Raw genomic sequence first — 17024 nt, 5'->3', positions numbered from 1 at the left:
AACAAATCAATGGTTTAAGTGCTTGAAATGTCATAAAACTGGAATTATAATTAATTAATTTAATTTCACAAAATGAACAGTGGAATACAGGACAGAAAATTGTTTATTTAAAAAAAGAGGAAGAATAAGTTTATAACTTGGTAGAGTTAGAAATATATTTAAAGAAGACAAACAAAACTGATATAAAAAACGAAATTAATTTTCCTATCTCTACTGCTGTTTTTATAAGGGAGACATAAACAAACTCCAATGTAACTTTAATTTCTCAGTTTGATTGCTTTATAAAAAATTATGGAACTTTAATAAAACTAAAAACACATATTAATTAAAAATATCATATATTTAATAACACAAAGCACATGTAATACAAAACCAAATAAATAAATGTTTCCGCAGTTCATGGTTCTTAATTTTAATTGCTCATCATCAGCATCAAACATCTCCATACCGTTTTTTTAATTTGGGACCAAAACTATCGACTACATTTGCAGAAGTATTTCACAAAGTGGCAAGTAAAAGACTAATAATAATTACATTATTAGTAGTAAATAGAGATGTTGGTGCAGGTAGGAAACCTACAGCTAAGGAAGAATAATGTAAGTTTTTGAGTTAAAGCACTACTACAGGGAAAGAATATAATGAATAAGAGACCTGGAGGAGTAAATTTCACGTACAAACAATGTTTGAAAGTCTGCACCTTGACGGATTTATTAGACAGAGGGTGAGGAAGGCCTAACTAGAGGGTTCAAACAAGCATTTTGAGCAAATAAAAAGCTTCCGCCATATTTCAAAACGGGAGTTTCTCGGACATTGAACTATTTGCTTGAAATACTTAAACTGACCGGTAAAATTGACATAATTCAAAAGCAGTAGTCCATATGCCCACAATGGAGTAGTGAGTGTAAGTGAAAACAAAACTCAGAGTCGATCTCCACAAAATAGGCTTACAATCCAAGTATGTCTCTCTGCGATTTAACTCCAACTCCACAGCTTCTAAGAAGGCACTCCACCATGCCTCGAGGATTTGGATTAAAGAGGAGGTAAAAAGACTGTACTTTAATGGACTTTTATTTCAAAATTACTAGTTTATTGCAAAAAAAAATTTGTGGAGATCGACTCTGAGTTTTGTTTTCACTTACACTCACTACTCCACTGTGGGTATATGGACTACTACTTTTCGATACAATCAGCTGGTCAAGCTTTTCTGGTCCGTGAACTCAAGAAGAACCTACCAAGGAGGAAGTTTACGTGTCTAGACATATGGTTCAACTGCCTGCGTAAAGGCCTACAATGGATTGTAGTTGGATTTGGATTAAAGAGGAGGTAAAAAGACTGTACTTTAGACTTAGCACCACTGATCTTAAACTCAAGTGTATTTATTTCAAAATTACTAGTATAATAGAGTTCTGCTATAAGGCTTTATTATTTAAAGAATTGAACCAAGAAACACAAAATTTTTAAAAAATCCTGATTTTCCAACTTTTTTACTATGTTTTTATTATATAGAGCATCAGAGAGTTGCTCCAGGATCAAATTAAGAATATATGAACATTTTGAGCTCTTTTGCTTATTTTTATTATCCTCTTTCTTTGTTAGTAGTGCAATCATTTGTGAGAGAAGTTTTGGTTTACCGTTATTGGTGTGATTTTTTTAAGGAAGACGTTAATGCATACTGACTTAAAGTAACATCACAAACTTAAGTAAGAATATAAATATAAGATTCCTCTAATACAAATTATCGATTATAATGATATTTGTTGTAAAACATTGTTTGTACCTATATAATAATAAAAATATATATTATGGCCTTAAACAAGTTAATCAGTAAAGTTCACGTTTGATTTAAATTTTGTTTTCATGCATATACCTGTGTCTGCATCAATCAGGTTCTCTTAAACTAAAACATTGTATGTTGATAGTGAAATTGGTGAAGACTATTACTATAGTTTATATAAAAATAGCGATTACATAGAAAAATACTTAAAATACCAATATTTTTATTTAAATATCTATTTAACTTTAAATACAAAATGCACATCACAGATTTTTAAGTGTTTCAGCTTTCAATAAGACCTCTCAACTCAAAGTTTATAATAAATATGGAGAACTTAACTGAAATGACCATATATGATAGACATATAAAATTTGTGCTTAAAATGATAAAACAGGAACTGGTGATTATTTTTTGTTATCTTCCACATCTGATTCTTCCTCTAAGTCTTTTTGTTTAAAGCAAGGAACTAAGCTCCATAAAGAAGCACCCGCTGTAAGAATTACACCTAAAGTGCAAAACAAAGAAACGTAAGATTGTGATTCTTTAATCCATAATCCGCAAAGTGGAGGCCCTACAAGCTGTAAAACACCATTAAGGAATAGTGATATGCCATAAGTCGATTGAAGGCGTTCATCTCCTAGTAAATCTGCCATTACTATTGCTGTTATACCCACGTAGGTTCCTGAGGCTAAACCGAAAACTGCACAAAATGCAGCGATAACCCAGTAATTCCCGAAGAAAGGCAACAGACCCAGAGTAATGCCGGATATAAAAAGACCACTAACAAAATACCAAGACTTGGGAAAGGTGGTTATATCAGAAAGGGCTGAACCTCCCATACGACCAACCAAATCTAAAGCTCCAACAATGGATAAGAGCATGGCTCCATGATCATCATCAAAATGAATGTGCTTAGCATAAAGAGGCAAGAGTATAACAAAGTTGGTGTAGCTGATAGCGTTAGTACAATTTGAGATAAGGATGATCAAGTAAATTGGATCTTTAAGTAATGATATATCAAACAACTTTACTTTTTTGGCTGCTTGGCCTTCTGGAGTCATTGGACGTTTCGTTCCGGCCAAACTGAAGGAACTCGCAAATATTTCGGGTTGTAAAGTTAAAGTACTACCGTGGTACGCTGTGCTTACGTACTGGAATGAACTGGTACTTGCACTTCTTTTTGGACCTGTAAAGAAAAAACAATATAAGTAAAAGTTTTTTCTATTATTACAAAATTGGTTTAGAAATGCAAATTGTAGGAAAATTCGGTCTTCAGTCAAAGCTCTTGAACTTTATGATCAGTGCAAGACAATGTGAAAAGTAATGAGGATTTGAATTTACAAAAATACTTGCCTGTTCTAGCTGCATATCTTCTGGTAGTTGCAACATGTCCTTGGGAGGAAAGAACATCAGCATCATTTCGATCAGATCCTTCGGGCACTGCATGCAAAGCAGAATTGCTGTTCATATTATATTTGGATCCTGTATGTCCCTGCTTGTACTTCATAACTTCATATTTTCCTGTTGGAACACTGATTTTTCTTTCTCTTTGCGGACTTCTTAACGCCGGAACGGCAGCACTGGAAGCGCTTCTATTGAATCCTAACTCTGAGACATCACTTTGCTCCAAAAATGAGTCGTTATGCGGTATTTGAGGTAGGGAAGCCATACTGTCTTCGCTAATCACAAATTTGGTTTGTTCACCTTCCGGTTCCACTAAAGCACGCTCTTCTTTGTCAACTTTTTTCATATGTTTTTCTACAGGGTCATAGAACAATGCAGCAACAAAAACGTTGAGAGTTATACCACCCATAATCAAACAAGCTCCCCTGTAGCCAAAGGTAACTAGTAAAAATCGCAGTAGTGGGGGTAACAAAATTGATCCGAATGCTGATCCAGATATGCAGATTCCATTAGCAATTCCTCGAAGTTTCACAAAATAATTGGTAACTATGTATACGGTAGGAGGGAATGAGAGTCCAGCTCCGCATCCTACCAGAATTCCGTAAGTAAAGTAAAGGAAATGTATTGACTGTGTCCAGAAACTTAGTATCATGCCACCTGCTGCGCAGGCTCCTCCTAGAAATGTGACTGTCCTGTATGAGTATTTCACTGATAGGATACTGGATATGGGACCTGGAATAGAGAAAAGACTAAATAAATGTCCACCCTATATGTAGTGTGTGCAATAAACATGTCAAATAGATGAGTTATTGACAGTTTTTACTCTGAATTTCTGAGTTGCCATACCTGTCAAATTCTGAAGTTATGGACAGTTAAAAGCGGCTTAGTTTGAATTTGACAATTGCCACTAACTTGGAATAATTTTTTTGACCATCCTGTATTGTTTTTGGAAAACTATTGACAGTTAAAGACAGTTTACTCTGAATTTGTTAATTGTCACTTTTAACTCTCTGTAACTGGCTTATTTTGACAGTTACAGCTCAATATTTTTTTGAATCCTAAAACATTTTACCTAAAGAACTGTACAGAAAGTAACAGAGCGCAGGTATCCACATCGTTTCAGACTCCGAAGCGTCAAATCCTTCTTTGAACGCCACTAGCAACACTCCAAATGACTTGATGGTACCGGGGACCAGAATGTTGACCAAAGTTGCCCCGAACAGTACCAGCCACCCCCATCCACCGTCTGGAGGTACCAGTTTCCATTTTTCTTCTGTTTTTTCATTTCTTCTCCTATCTAGAAGCACAACACCTGAAAATTCAAATAGTTACCTTAAAACAAGTGGTTAGAACACAATAAAATCTACATACACTCTAGGAGCTCATCAATATGAATTTGTGGATTTTTTTTAGGCATTTTATACAGGGTTTCACAGTGGATTTACTGGATAATAAACGCATTTTTTTAGTTCTGGGATGAGTAATTAAGATTAAAACCATTCTGAGTGCAGTTTCTATAGAGCTGCAGGATTTGTTGGCATGTCAACGACCGATCGATCTACATTGTCATGCGCCAAAATTCAAATAGTTTCTTATACCATCCAAGCTAATTAAAATGTATTATTTTCAAATACAATTTAAAATGTAACCACATATAAAAATGTTATTACACAACAAGGTTAAAATTTCTATAAGTAAATAACAAACAAGAAATTTAGTCTGGCAATTCATAATTAACTGTTTAATTACATGTTGTATTTTGCACCTAATATGCATTCAACACTTTAACACATAATATCACTACTAAAAAGGCATCAGAGCGTTTTTTCCAGCTTTCTGAAGAGTTAACAAGAGTCAGTATATGTCTAAGTAAATATTATGATTTACACATCAAAATAATATGTGGAAGTATATAATGCTTCAAATTGTTTGCAAGTAGTATCTAATTAATGATGTAAATGTTTAACGTCAGTGACTGTATATGAAAACAAATTGATATATCTTTACCAAGAATCGTGTTTGTGTTGTGCTCACAGATACACAAGGGAACAGAATAAACAACTTTGTTATAAGATGATCTTTAGTTGACACTTCTTTTTTAAATCAAGATTTACAGGAAGTGTTTATTCTTGACAGCACTAGCAAAAAAATTGTTATTTAAGCAGGAACAATACTTTTAATATTAATTAAAAAACAGTCATCCTGTATAATACTTTGTGGTAAATTCAACAATAATATGATAAATAAGCATAAATCCTTATGTCACAAAAACCACCATAAATATATTAAAACTGGGTTTTCAATTATAAACCCCCTTGTAAAGCAATAAAAAGATTTAATTTTGTTACTGACACTTGTTGATTTTTAGTTTATTAGCTTGTTTACGAGATTTGATTTTACTTTCAATTAGAACAACTAATTTGTTACATAATTTAGTCACATTACCTACAGTTTTTTTTCAGAGTCAGAAATATCTGTTTAAAGCCACAAAATTTAAGTTTTCTGAACTGGAAAGTTTATAGACAGATCAGCTTATTAATAATTCTTGTTTATGGTGTTCTTATAGATATCCAATGTTTGGAGGAAAAATAAAATCGTTTTGTCTACATAACCGATTTGGTAGTAATTTTATTATCTTAATTACACTGTTAACATCAAGAAACCATCAGTAGGTTACTACTTACTTTGATTCACCAAGGTGAACTAAGTTGTAGCACGTTTGAAATATACTAACAGTACCTGAATTTATATCTACTATGCATGTTAATTTGGTATTTTTTAGTGCATAGATGAGGACAGTTTCATGTGAAGTTTACAGTAGGTAAACCGGTTCTTATAGTATTGCTAAAGACAAGAAAAACTGGTGGCTTATAGTAACATAAAAATAAACTAGTTTTTTTAAACTAATTTATGACACTAATAAAATAGAACAAAAAGATGCTAAACAGATTAAACACACGAAAAATAAAATGTAACAAAACTGGTTTGAATGTTTACATTACATATTTACATATAAATGCTGAAGTACCAATTAGGCTTCTATATTCTGGTTTTTTAGGTTTTACCAGAAACCAATTTTGATACAACCAACCTTCTAGAGTTGTAAAGCCAAATAACAGATTTTAATTTTTTTATTTACCTAGATCATTACTGTTGATAAGAAATCTGCTTGTTCAGTTTTCAAACACATAAAAATATGCACCACATTCACCAGGCAATAACAGTATCCTAGTAATAGTAACATTATCGTAGTAATAAAGATTAGAGTTATTGGAGCTTTTTATCAGTGGACAAAACAAATGCATGAATAATGTGTCTGTTGTTTAGTTATCATTATGGTATCATGATTTTATTACTAAATTCTCAGACCTATAATAGTTTACCACCATGTGGGTAATGGAAACTTTAATAATCTATATTGAAGAAAATTAGCCCCTATGCTACAATAAACAAAAGAAACAATATTTGATAATAAAAGCATATTTAAAGTGTAAATCACAGAACATGTCAGATATATAATAGAAAAATATTGATTGACCGCAAAACCTCTTACCGACCTTCGTATCTGAGATAAGCCAAACATTTGTAATACCCACAAAATAGTACGAGTTTCAATTAATCACAAATATTAGCTTAAGTTCTTAAGAATACACAGGTGTGAAGTTGGCGGGCACATGCCAAATACAATTATATTCAAGATTGTTTATTCATCAGTATAGTCTCTATTAAAAAAATTACTTTTTTAAGTGAAATTATAGTCTCTTAAAGTTGATAACTGAACAATAAACAATCTGATTAAAAAACTGTAACTCAAACTAATTTAAATCAGAAATTGTAATAATAGCTAGTAAAGAAAACAGATACCTACAAAAAAAAAAAGTTGTTTTGCTTTATTTTATATTTTTCCATATATTCCAGAGAATAAAAACGACTTTGAGGAACACAAATTAGAATATCTTTCACACTGTGAAGTAAAACTCAGAAAGAAGAAAAAATTTGGGGGATTGTTATTTCAAATTAAAGTTTGTCCAAAATTTAGTTTATATATAATTGTAAGATAATAAAATAGGATTTTGCAGGAGAGAGAACAAATATAAAACCAACAAATATGTAATTTACATGGTAATTAAATTAATATTACCTACTTTACAACAATATGTTATATTTCACTTAATATATCAAACATTTCGCAAATTAACTTTTGCGCAATTCAAGATAATTCTCACAAATCAATTAAGTAGATGAGGTTGTTTAATTGTTCCTTCTATAGAACCTCAAGGTCTTCAACACTATTGTTAATTTTATTTATATGTGTCATGTATGCACTTATTGCATAAACAAAGAAATCCGTTGAAGTGCCTTTTGTATTAAAAAAAAGTATTATTTAATGACCGTATCAGGTAAACAACCAGGTGCGGTGTGTGGTTTAAGCACTCAACAACAAAGTATAGCAGAACTGAGCAGAACAAATCAGAAAGACATGGTTTATGGGTATTAAACTAATCATATCAACTAGTCAACTGCAAAAGAATTTAATAACTTTAGAATAGTATTAAATAACAAAGATTAAAAAATATTACCTCTTTGTTCCAATGTTGAAAAATAATTGAGTATAACACATAAAAACTTACTTTTGTTTCTAATAATTTCGGAAGGCTTGAGATCCCTAAAAGGTTGATTAGCATTGATACCATTCCCATCTTCACCCTTCTGCAAATTAATGTTTTTCGGTGGTTTCGCCAAGAAGGGTTCTTCCGCTTCTTTTTCTTCACTTTTGTTATCACTCATATTTGTTGAATTTTTGTTAAAGTTACAAATAAAGTCTCATCACTAACTCTAACTTAAAAATATCACACCACTGAACCACATCACACGAGTGACCAGTACGACCGCGCCGTACCAAGTCGAAACAGAAAAGAACAGCTGATTCCAGTAATTCTATTGTATGGTACCATGCAGTACGGCAGGCTTGACAGTTTTTGTTTGTTTTATATCTACAGCGCATTGTAGAACGTTTGCACGAGAATTCTTGTTTGGTTTATACACCAAAACGTCGTCATTTTATTATTTTTTATTTGGTGTAAACGGCACAACAAATTGACAAAAAATATTTTTAAGGTAAATGGCACGTACTAAATTCAATGTTGAACTGCCAGCAAAACGTACAAATAATTGTAATTAATAAATTATTACCGCAGCTCTATCTTATCTTCTTCAATTAACCGTAATCCCAGAATCTTTTATTACTTACTATTCAAACAAAGTAGCAGAAAGTTAACTTAAAAGAAAAATTATCACGTGATAATAAAAATGATTATTTTATTTACAAAAGCAATCACATTTTTCATGTAACAAATTACTTCTAATATTATAAAAAAACCAGTGCGATGTCATCGCTTTACGCACCAACTCATATGTAATTAATCATGTTTAATTAGAGACTTTTGACCATGAGAAAGATAAAATTAACTTGTTTTTGTTAAAGTTATTTGCACTATATATTTGTCCTATTTAGTATATAAATTGATTCCTTAACAAGTTTTTGGTAAAATGCTTAATCTTTTATGTTTTTTTTTGCATGAGCGAATAGAAAGTGACCGAAATCTTTCTTAAACTAATGCAATGTTAGTGATCAACCTTACTTAAAGTGTTCTAGTAAAATGTAACAAATGAATGAATGAGCAACAAAAAGTTCAACTAGAGTAAATAACTTGAAATCAAACGTTTTACCGTTAATATAATGAAGCTAGTGGTGATTATCATACATATTTTGAATCTGAAGCAGAGCCTCATACAATAATTCTCTAAAAGCATGACAAGGCTTATTATTTTGAATTCCTGGAGATCTAGAAGCCTTTTCTGTCTTTTATTGGACAATCCCTAGACATCTAGAAGCTTTCTGACTTTTGTCATACAATAATAGCAAATTTTTTCGAGTACCTAGTTAATCTGCTGGGTTGCAAGCTTTAGTATACAAAGATATTTCAAAACATCTTCAGCAAGTTTCCACAATTAAATGACATGCACTATTGCTTGCAAGGGGCTGTTACTATATATTTGGGAGCAAATTTCAAGTTTCTGCACATATTTACATATCGTCGTGTGCTCTTTACCTCAACATAGCATTTGAAAAAATATTTGAACTTGAATGCTTTACAGTGTTGATTTAGGCAGCATTTTAAAGGTTTTTGAGCTTTCTGACATTGATTTATTATGCTAAAATTGCATACAACGTCAATATTTTGTTGTCTTTGTTGTAAACTGATGAGTATAATTTCTCAGTGGCTGGGATTCTTAAAACATATACTTATAAAGGCCATGAGTGTATTTAAAAAGCTGGGTTATTTCCAAAACACCAAAAATATCTAAGTATTGAGAATTTATGGACTTGGCAACTTCATTCACTTTTGTTGAAAGTTTTGAATAATTTGGTCTTTGTTATTTCAGAACTAAGGTAAAGCAACTCATTGAGGATTTCAATAGAACAAGATATGTTCCCTCAGTGGGTAGGCGAAATATGTAAGATGTATTAAATTATATAATTATAAAGTCTGGTACAAGTCAAAAGGTTTGCATCTGATTAACTAGGTGAATGCTAGTTACTACTTGAAAATAGTGATGCATTTCCTTAAAAACAAACTTAAAATTTTGAAAATGTTTATTTAAATCTAATTTATTTGCTGATGTAATTTTATTATCATAAACAGTTTTCCTTTTCTGCAGCAAAACTGATAACACACAAACGAGAGAAAATACAAATATTTAAGACGTTAATTTGCACTCTTCAGGGATTTGCACTTATATTAAGCCAACTGTATCAGTTGCTGGCTCAATAAATTAGAGAGTGCTCTAGCTAGAATAAACATCATTACCCAGAATCAAATTAAGTTAAAAACTGGGAAAGGGATAAGTAACTTATTATTTGTTGTTATGAACAATTATTTCCATATATTTTTGCTTAACTCGCTTAGCTGAGGCGATTTAGGTTTTAGTTAACAGAATTTAATTTTTTGTTTAATCAAAAAATTAAATAGATTTAATTAACTTGGAATAATTAGAATACCAATACATATTGTATTCCAAGATATTTCCGTCAATTTATTCAAAAGTTGCGAGTTCTAATAACAATAACAAAGGAAATAAAAATAACGAAAAAGCAATTAATAACAAAAGTTAAAAAAAAACAATTTTTACAAATTAAGGGAGTTCAGAAATAAAAAGAAATCTGCAGTTCGGCAATTCATGCAAATTACTGTTACGGACTACGGCGCATAGATGGCGACACAAAACTTATTCAGGTTAGCCTGAACTTATTTTTGGAGTTTTGTCAGAGTTTGGTGTCATGAAAACCTTCAGCCTCAATTTTCAACTCAATCCTTTAATTAGTCATTTGCGGCAATTGCAATCGAATAAATTCTGGCTTATCTCTAAAATTATCAAAATAAAAATAGGTAAAAACAAGTAGAAATTCCGAACACACCCCCATTAAATGACAATCAAACGTCAAATGAAAACATCCCCTCCCTCTCGCCTTGTCAAAAGATTAGAACATGGCCGACGTTTTGTTGTAAACACAAATTTGCTTTTAGATAAATGTTTATTTAAATGTGATAATACAATTTTTATTCGGTGTTTATTAAGTAACACACGTTATTTATATTTTATTAGGGATGCCTATGTAGGCCAGCCGCATGTTTTTTAATTCAGATGTCAGCTGTTACACATCCCGTGTCAGGTTAGTACTAAATAAGGGTAGTTTTTTACAATGGGGACGAATGGACTTTTAGCTTATTTTAGTCCAGATTCAATAAAACTGCTAGTTTTCTAGGGGGTTTGGTGGTTTTAATGTGATTTTGACTCTATTGGGGGTATAATTTTACACAGTACAAGTGGGTTTCAGTTGAGTCACACAAGCCCTTTTTCTTTTTCCTTGTTTATAATTATTCAATTATATTTTGGTATATTGGTTAGGGTACAGAAGTGTTTGTCACCAGAGTTGGTAAAAAATACTTGAACCAAAATATCCATCAAAATGTGAAGTTTAATAAGTAATTTTAATTCAAAGGTGCTGATCCCACAAAGGGTATCCCAAAAAGAAGAGCAGTCAGTATAGGGTGAGTACCAAAAGATCAACAGTAGAATAGTAAATAGTTGTTACTACTAGTCATTTTGAAAAGTTATTAACAAATAACCCTTTAAATATAAAATGTCACTGATTTGCCAAAATGGAACAATGGTTCTGTTAAAGGTTATCACAGTTTGTTTTATTATTTAAGTCTAGATTTACAATACGAACTAACCTCAAATTGAAGAGTCATTAGATTAGATACACTAAAGACTTCCAAATGACCCACAAGAAGGAAATCCAAAGAGTTAAAATTTGGTTGCCTTAAGTATGATCCACTCTGACCAATTCAGTAATTTCCATATGAAAAATTTACCACTGGCTTCAGGAAAAAGCCTTTGTGCATAAACCACATTGCCAATATGTCAAGAAATCTAAGAAGCAGAAATTGCAATCACTTTGTATTCTTCAATACTGAATATCCACATGTAAATACATAATCTATATCACCCTGTACTTGGGTAACCATTTAACAGTCTGAAATATCTTGTCTAGTAATTAATAATTTTGTTACAATAATACATTCCTCCTCCCTCCTTTGTGACACTTTCTAGCTAAATAATAAAATATCAAGTTAATACTTCCAGGAAACTACCCTGAATCCGTAAGTGCACTCTCCTTCCTTTTCTGATTTTTATCTTCATTACCTGAAAAAAAAAAACATAAAAATCCTCAAGCAAATATAAAGCAGTTGGATGTTGGTATTTATGTAAATTGAAAACTCTTGATGCCATTTTCTAGATTCAATTATGATAAGGAAAATATTTCTTGTTATCATTTAATGGATTGCACTTAATGTTGTTCTTATATTACTTTTAAAACAATTTTTCCTTTATCTAGGGTTGCCATTCTCACCTCATTATTTAAAATGCCTATTAGTCTAGTTTAGAAGTAAATTGATGTACATTTTGTATGTTTTTGGAGGGTAGGCAGCTTTTCTTTTAAGGGAATTTTAATAAGAATTTTATTCACCTAGGCAAGTTTACAGGATTTGAAATTTTTAGGCATTTTTAGAATATCATCTGTTACATCTTGAGAAGAGGAATATATTTCAATTGAGTTTATGAGTACTTTGGCAATCAAACATTTCACTGAGTATTTTTGTGTACAAATAAAGTTCAAATTTTATTACTTTGCTACACAACATACAGCAGTTTAGGCCTGACGGTTTAAAGTTAGCAGAACTAACCTAAATTCGTTTCATCACCCTGTATGAATATACCAGGAAGTTTGGTAGCATTCATAAGTTTTTCTACCTGTTGAAAACCCCACAACTTTGCCAGGTATAAACATCAAACTGAGGGTGAATAAATTCATTATATGTCAACTGTATCTAACTGGATTGTGAATAGTGGAGGTTTTAAAAGTGACATTTTGTCCTGATTTTACCAGTAACATTATAAATGAAGTGTACCAAAATGGAAGCTGTGCAACACGACAACATTTAACATTATTATCCGGGGATGTAAAAAGAATTGCCGGCAAAATCCAGGCCATTAAAATGCGTCTGTTTAAATTTGTTGTCATTTATAAGGCTTTATTTTATCCCCGATATTTTAAAATCCCGTAACTGCATCGTCAATCTTCATACACGTCAGAGGAATCTAATGTGTCAGGGAGGTGACTCATAAAGCGAGTTTCTCCAAGTCCTTACAAAGTAGGCCAAAGCCAAGACTTAATAGAGGCCTGGGTATTTTTCTTTGTTACTTTCAATTCTTGTTACTCGATATTTTTTACAAATATTCATTGGCCCATCGTTTCCTTAAATGGAGCAAATAAATCTCTGTCTGAAGAACCTGCAAGTGCTGCAAAGCCTATAAAAATATTTTTACTATATTTATGGGCAATTCTCTTAATCAGGATTGGTTATTAAAAATGGCACTAAACTGCTTTTAGGAATTACCGTCAATCAATCAGAGCCACACTTCATTTCTCAGAACAGGCTTCTGTCTATATTTTTATTAGGTTTATTCTGAGATATTGCAATAAAAAGTAAGTTATAGTAGAATATTAACAGAAAGGGTGGTTCCACTTTTCTGCAGTCATTTAGATAACATTATCTCCACTATTTTTGTGTTTTTAATATATCATTGATACTTAAAGTAAAACATTAAAAAAAAAAACTTTTCCTATCTGTGAACGTGAGTGATTAAGGTGACACTTGATAAAGCATTCTAATGTTTGTTCAGATTGTGTAAGTACAAAAATGAAATGAAATTTTATTACTCTAAGCTGTAAAAAGTTTAAAAAAATTCGGATAAGCATACACGTGCGTGACGACTTTTGTTGATTTAATTACCCTAAAAATTAGTTTGAGTTTTAAAGGGAAAAACGAATAAAGTTTTAAGTTTAGAGTGGTCGGCTACTGTATGGAAACTCTTGTCGAATAATCACTTAAGAGAAACGAAAAGGACCGTTCTCATAAATAAAACATAATGCTTAAAGAAGAGAAGTAACAATTTAAAGGCGCTCCTTATATTTTATATCGAAGACCATAAACTTTGGGTTTTTTTTACACTCGAGTTTGGGCTGCGGCACGAGGCTGCCGCAGTCTGCTTCGTGCTTTACCTTTTTCCATAATTCAATGGTTTGGGTGGCGGAATCGCAACAAATATTTAAATGGTCTAGTTTCCATTGTTGAGAAGAATACTTAAGCTTTTTATGCCCAGACAGCGATAGTTCATCTACTATAAGCGGCGTTTCTTATTCAGATTCCCTGCATATGTTTAAAGGTCTTGCGATGCCGCATAACTTCATAGAATTCCTGCTTATTTACCATTTCAACATTACAACCAAGAAGACTAAAAGCACAATGGTTTCACAAATGTTTGTTTCTAAAACTATACTGTATATTGAAGAAGTTTTAAAAATAAATAATCAAAATGCATAAACCTATACAATACGCTTGTTTAAGTGGGCAATAAATTCACAAACAATGACTGAATGGCTTTAAAAATTAATCAAATTACCGGTTACTATTTCCAAATTGCTCCGCATTCCAGTGCAAATGAAGGCATGTCAACATAATGAATGATGAAGCCACCCAAAAACGATTATTAATTACTTCAGGTATGGTGTTTCTTGACAAATTTGTAAACCAGTTATGTGGTTGATCAATTTATAGTTGGTGGAGTTTAATATTTATGTTTGTTTTTATTCCGGTAATTTGAAGTGCTGTTTATTGCAAAATGCAAGCTTATTTTATATGTAATATGTAAAGAAGAACATTAACAACTTAATATTTGTGACTGGTTTAAGCTACAATTTTTAAACTACTACTTTTTTAAAAACATACTCAGACGTATGAACAGTAGAAATCCTTCTAATTAACCTAAAAAGTCAGCCAAGAAGCTGAACAAATGAGGATATCAGCAATAACGAGCCACTTCTCAAGACTTAATGTAATATTAATATTTTTCCTATATAAAGCAGACCAGTTCAAAACACTAATAACTTTTAGCTAGTAAAGTCTTGATTAATCACAATTGGGCAACCACAGTTTTCAAAAATCCTACATATTTACAGTGTAGTTATCTAAATTCAGGATCCATTGTTTTTTCCACTTTTTGTGAATATGTTTATAGTCACGTATCATCTGTTGTCTTGATTAACTCATGAGTGTCATTAATCAAGAAACTTATTTGACAATTAAAGAGCAATCAGACAAAAGTGGATAAATCCATTTGAGGCCATTTTAAGCTACTACACCAATGCATAGTTTTTCTTATACAACACACAAATGAGTTGTTGAAGACAATTGTGTCATCTTCCACTATATATATTGTTTATATTAATTATTTAGATATAAAAGTTATTGCAAATAAACAAATTGATTCTTCTGCTGAAGTTTTAAATAATGTTCCTAATGTATTTAATTTTTTGTGTATTTGTAATGAATACCTTGATTATCACTTCTTTTTGCGAGTCTTTTTGGCAAATGTATCATTTTTTGTTTTGGATTTATTTATTGCTCAATTAATGTCACTGTTATATCATCACATAATGCACTAAGTTCTCATCATTTTGATATTATTTTTGATTGTATTATATCTTTCGAGGTAAAAAATGATTTGGATTTACAAAAAAGTGAGTAATAATTGGTATACAGACAATCACCAACAAACACATAAATCTTCTAGTATATTTACCTTAAAATTTTACAGAATACACCACACAGTTAATATTGCATTTTGAAGATGTTATATTGATTTTGTAATTATGTAAGTATCTATTCTACGATATAACTGTCACATATTTTTGAATTTTGTAAACATCTCCATAAAACCGAAAAAACTAAGATAATGTCTTCTCAAAGTAGATGTAAAAAATCAAACCATTAAATGATTGATGGATTACCAAATGGTGCAAAATTAACATCTAACCATCCTATCAAGTAAAATTCCTCTTAACAGAAAAATAACAATTATGTAAAAGAGTGTTATAGTTAGTGGTATTTGATTATTATTATTATTATAATTTTTAAACATTAAGATTTTATTTTTTTAGGGAGTAGTTTTAATTTAGATTATTAATTAGAAAATTGAGTTTTCAAATGTCCTAAGTACAAAAAATGTCGAGTTATTCTCTTAAAATCTTTTTCATCACTGTTTGGTTATTGTTTTTGTTGTGTGTTAGCATTATTGGTTTCTTTGTATTTTTTAGAGGTTTTCACTGATTTTCATCTCTTGAAGACCCCGGAAAAATCCAGATTCCCTTCTAATCTACAAATAATGTAAACAACAAGTAATATACTTGCACTGAAGTTTAACGTCTAAAGTTTGTTTCACTTTTTCATTAGTTTTGAGGATAAAACAAGACCAGAGACAAGATTAATAAATTCTCTGTGATATATAGCAATTTTGGGGTTGGTGGATGTGTGTGGTTGATTATTTTTCTTTTTATTTTACGTCTTAAAACTGCCTAAAACAAGTAAAAAAACCGAAACAAATCAGGAAAACCAGAAGAAATTACTTACAATGTATATTAGAGAGTGTACAGTGTTTGTTTAATTTATTTATAGTTGACAATTTACCACACTATAACGTCTGACATGATAAATTTAGTGTCATACCACAATAGTATATAATTTAGTATGAAAAAAAAAATTTAATTAAAATTTTTCATAATTTGCAGGTTGGTCTGTCATCTGTATTTTTGGTTGATATGACATTTTGTTTTTTCTGTATTATTTCAAACAAAATTTGTGTGAATGCAAAAGATTGTTTGCCTCTGCCACTACAAATTGTAATGTTCAGATTATTTTCTTCTGTATTGAGTTAAAAAAATAAATAATAAATTTATTGATATTTATTCAGTTTGCCTAAGATCTCAACTGAAATTTAAGACCAAAAAATGTACTGTATGTATTTTTGAAGATCTTTTTTTATGTGTGTGTGACTAATTCAAATTTAACTATTTTTGCAGTGAAATTTTCGAATCGAGATTTCTCTAGTAATGTAATGTTTAACGGTACAAGTACAGAATCAATACAATTTTTAAATCAAAGAGATATGATAAAATTAGAGTAGACTTACCGATGGTAAAGTGTGATGGAAAAACGAGATGAAATCAGAGCGCGCATGCAAACGCGGTTCTCGAGATACTGAGAGATATAGGAGCCCCCCATTTAGCATTCCCCCAGGTATTGGTGGAGAGTGCTTTACCGTACTATCCGTTATCAGTCACCAACCACTTCGTGGTAGTTCCACCCCACCACAAACG

The 17024-nt window shown here is 31.2% G+C and overlaps 1 protein-coding gene across 3 annotated transcripts; it reads right to left on the bottom strand.

Annotated features, from left to right (window-relative positions):
* Positions 1–321: 321 nt before the first annotated feature.
* On the bottom strand, positions 322–16967 carry hrm (solute carrier family 16 member hermes). 3 transcript variants are annotated; one of them, XM_081994659.1, is made up of 5 exons: positions 16838–16967; positions 11479–11950; positions 4251–4490; positions 3128–3910; positions 322–2960 (listed from the first exon to the last, which is right to left on the bottom strand). In XM_081994659.1, the coding sequence occupies exons 3-5, from the start codon at positions 4291–4293 to the stop codon at positions 2179–2181; spliced, it is 1608 nt and encodes a 535-aa protein (XP_081850785.1). In that variant the 5' UTR covers positions 4294–4490; positions 11479–11950; positions 16838–16967; the 3' UTR covers positions 322–2178. The 3 variants fall into 3 exon arrangements, with proteins under 3 accessions (XP_081850785.1, XP_081850783.1, XP_081850784.1); XM_081994657.1 differs by lacking the exons at positions 11479–11950; positions 16838–16967 and adding an exon at positions 7810–8312; XM_081994658.1 differs by lacking the exons at positions 11479–11950; positions 16838–16967 and adding an exon at positions 4550–4655.
* Positions 16968–17024: the final 57 nt, after the last annotated feature.

This window comes from Ips typographus, linkage group LG16 (assembly GCF_016097725.1).
Source record: "Ips typographus isolate SLU linkage group LG16, UJ_Ityp_2.0, whole genome shotgun sequence".
NCBI classification, from domain to species: Eukaryota; Metazoa; Arthropoda; class Insecta; order Coleoptera; family Curculionidae; genus Ips; species Ips typographus.
Note: the sequence above shows the minus strand (reverse complement) of the source record. Positions and strands in the feature narration are given on the sequence as shown.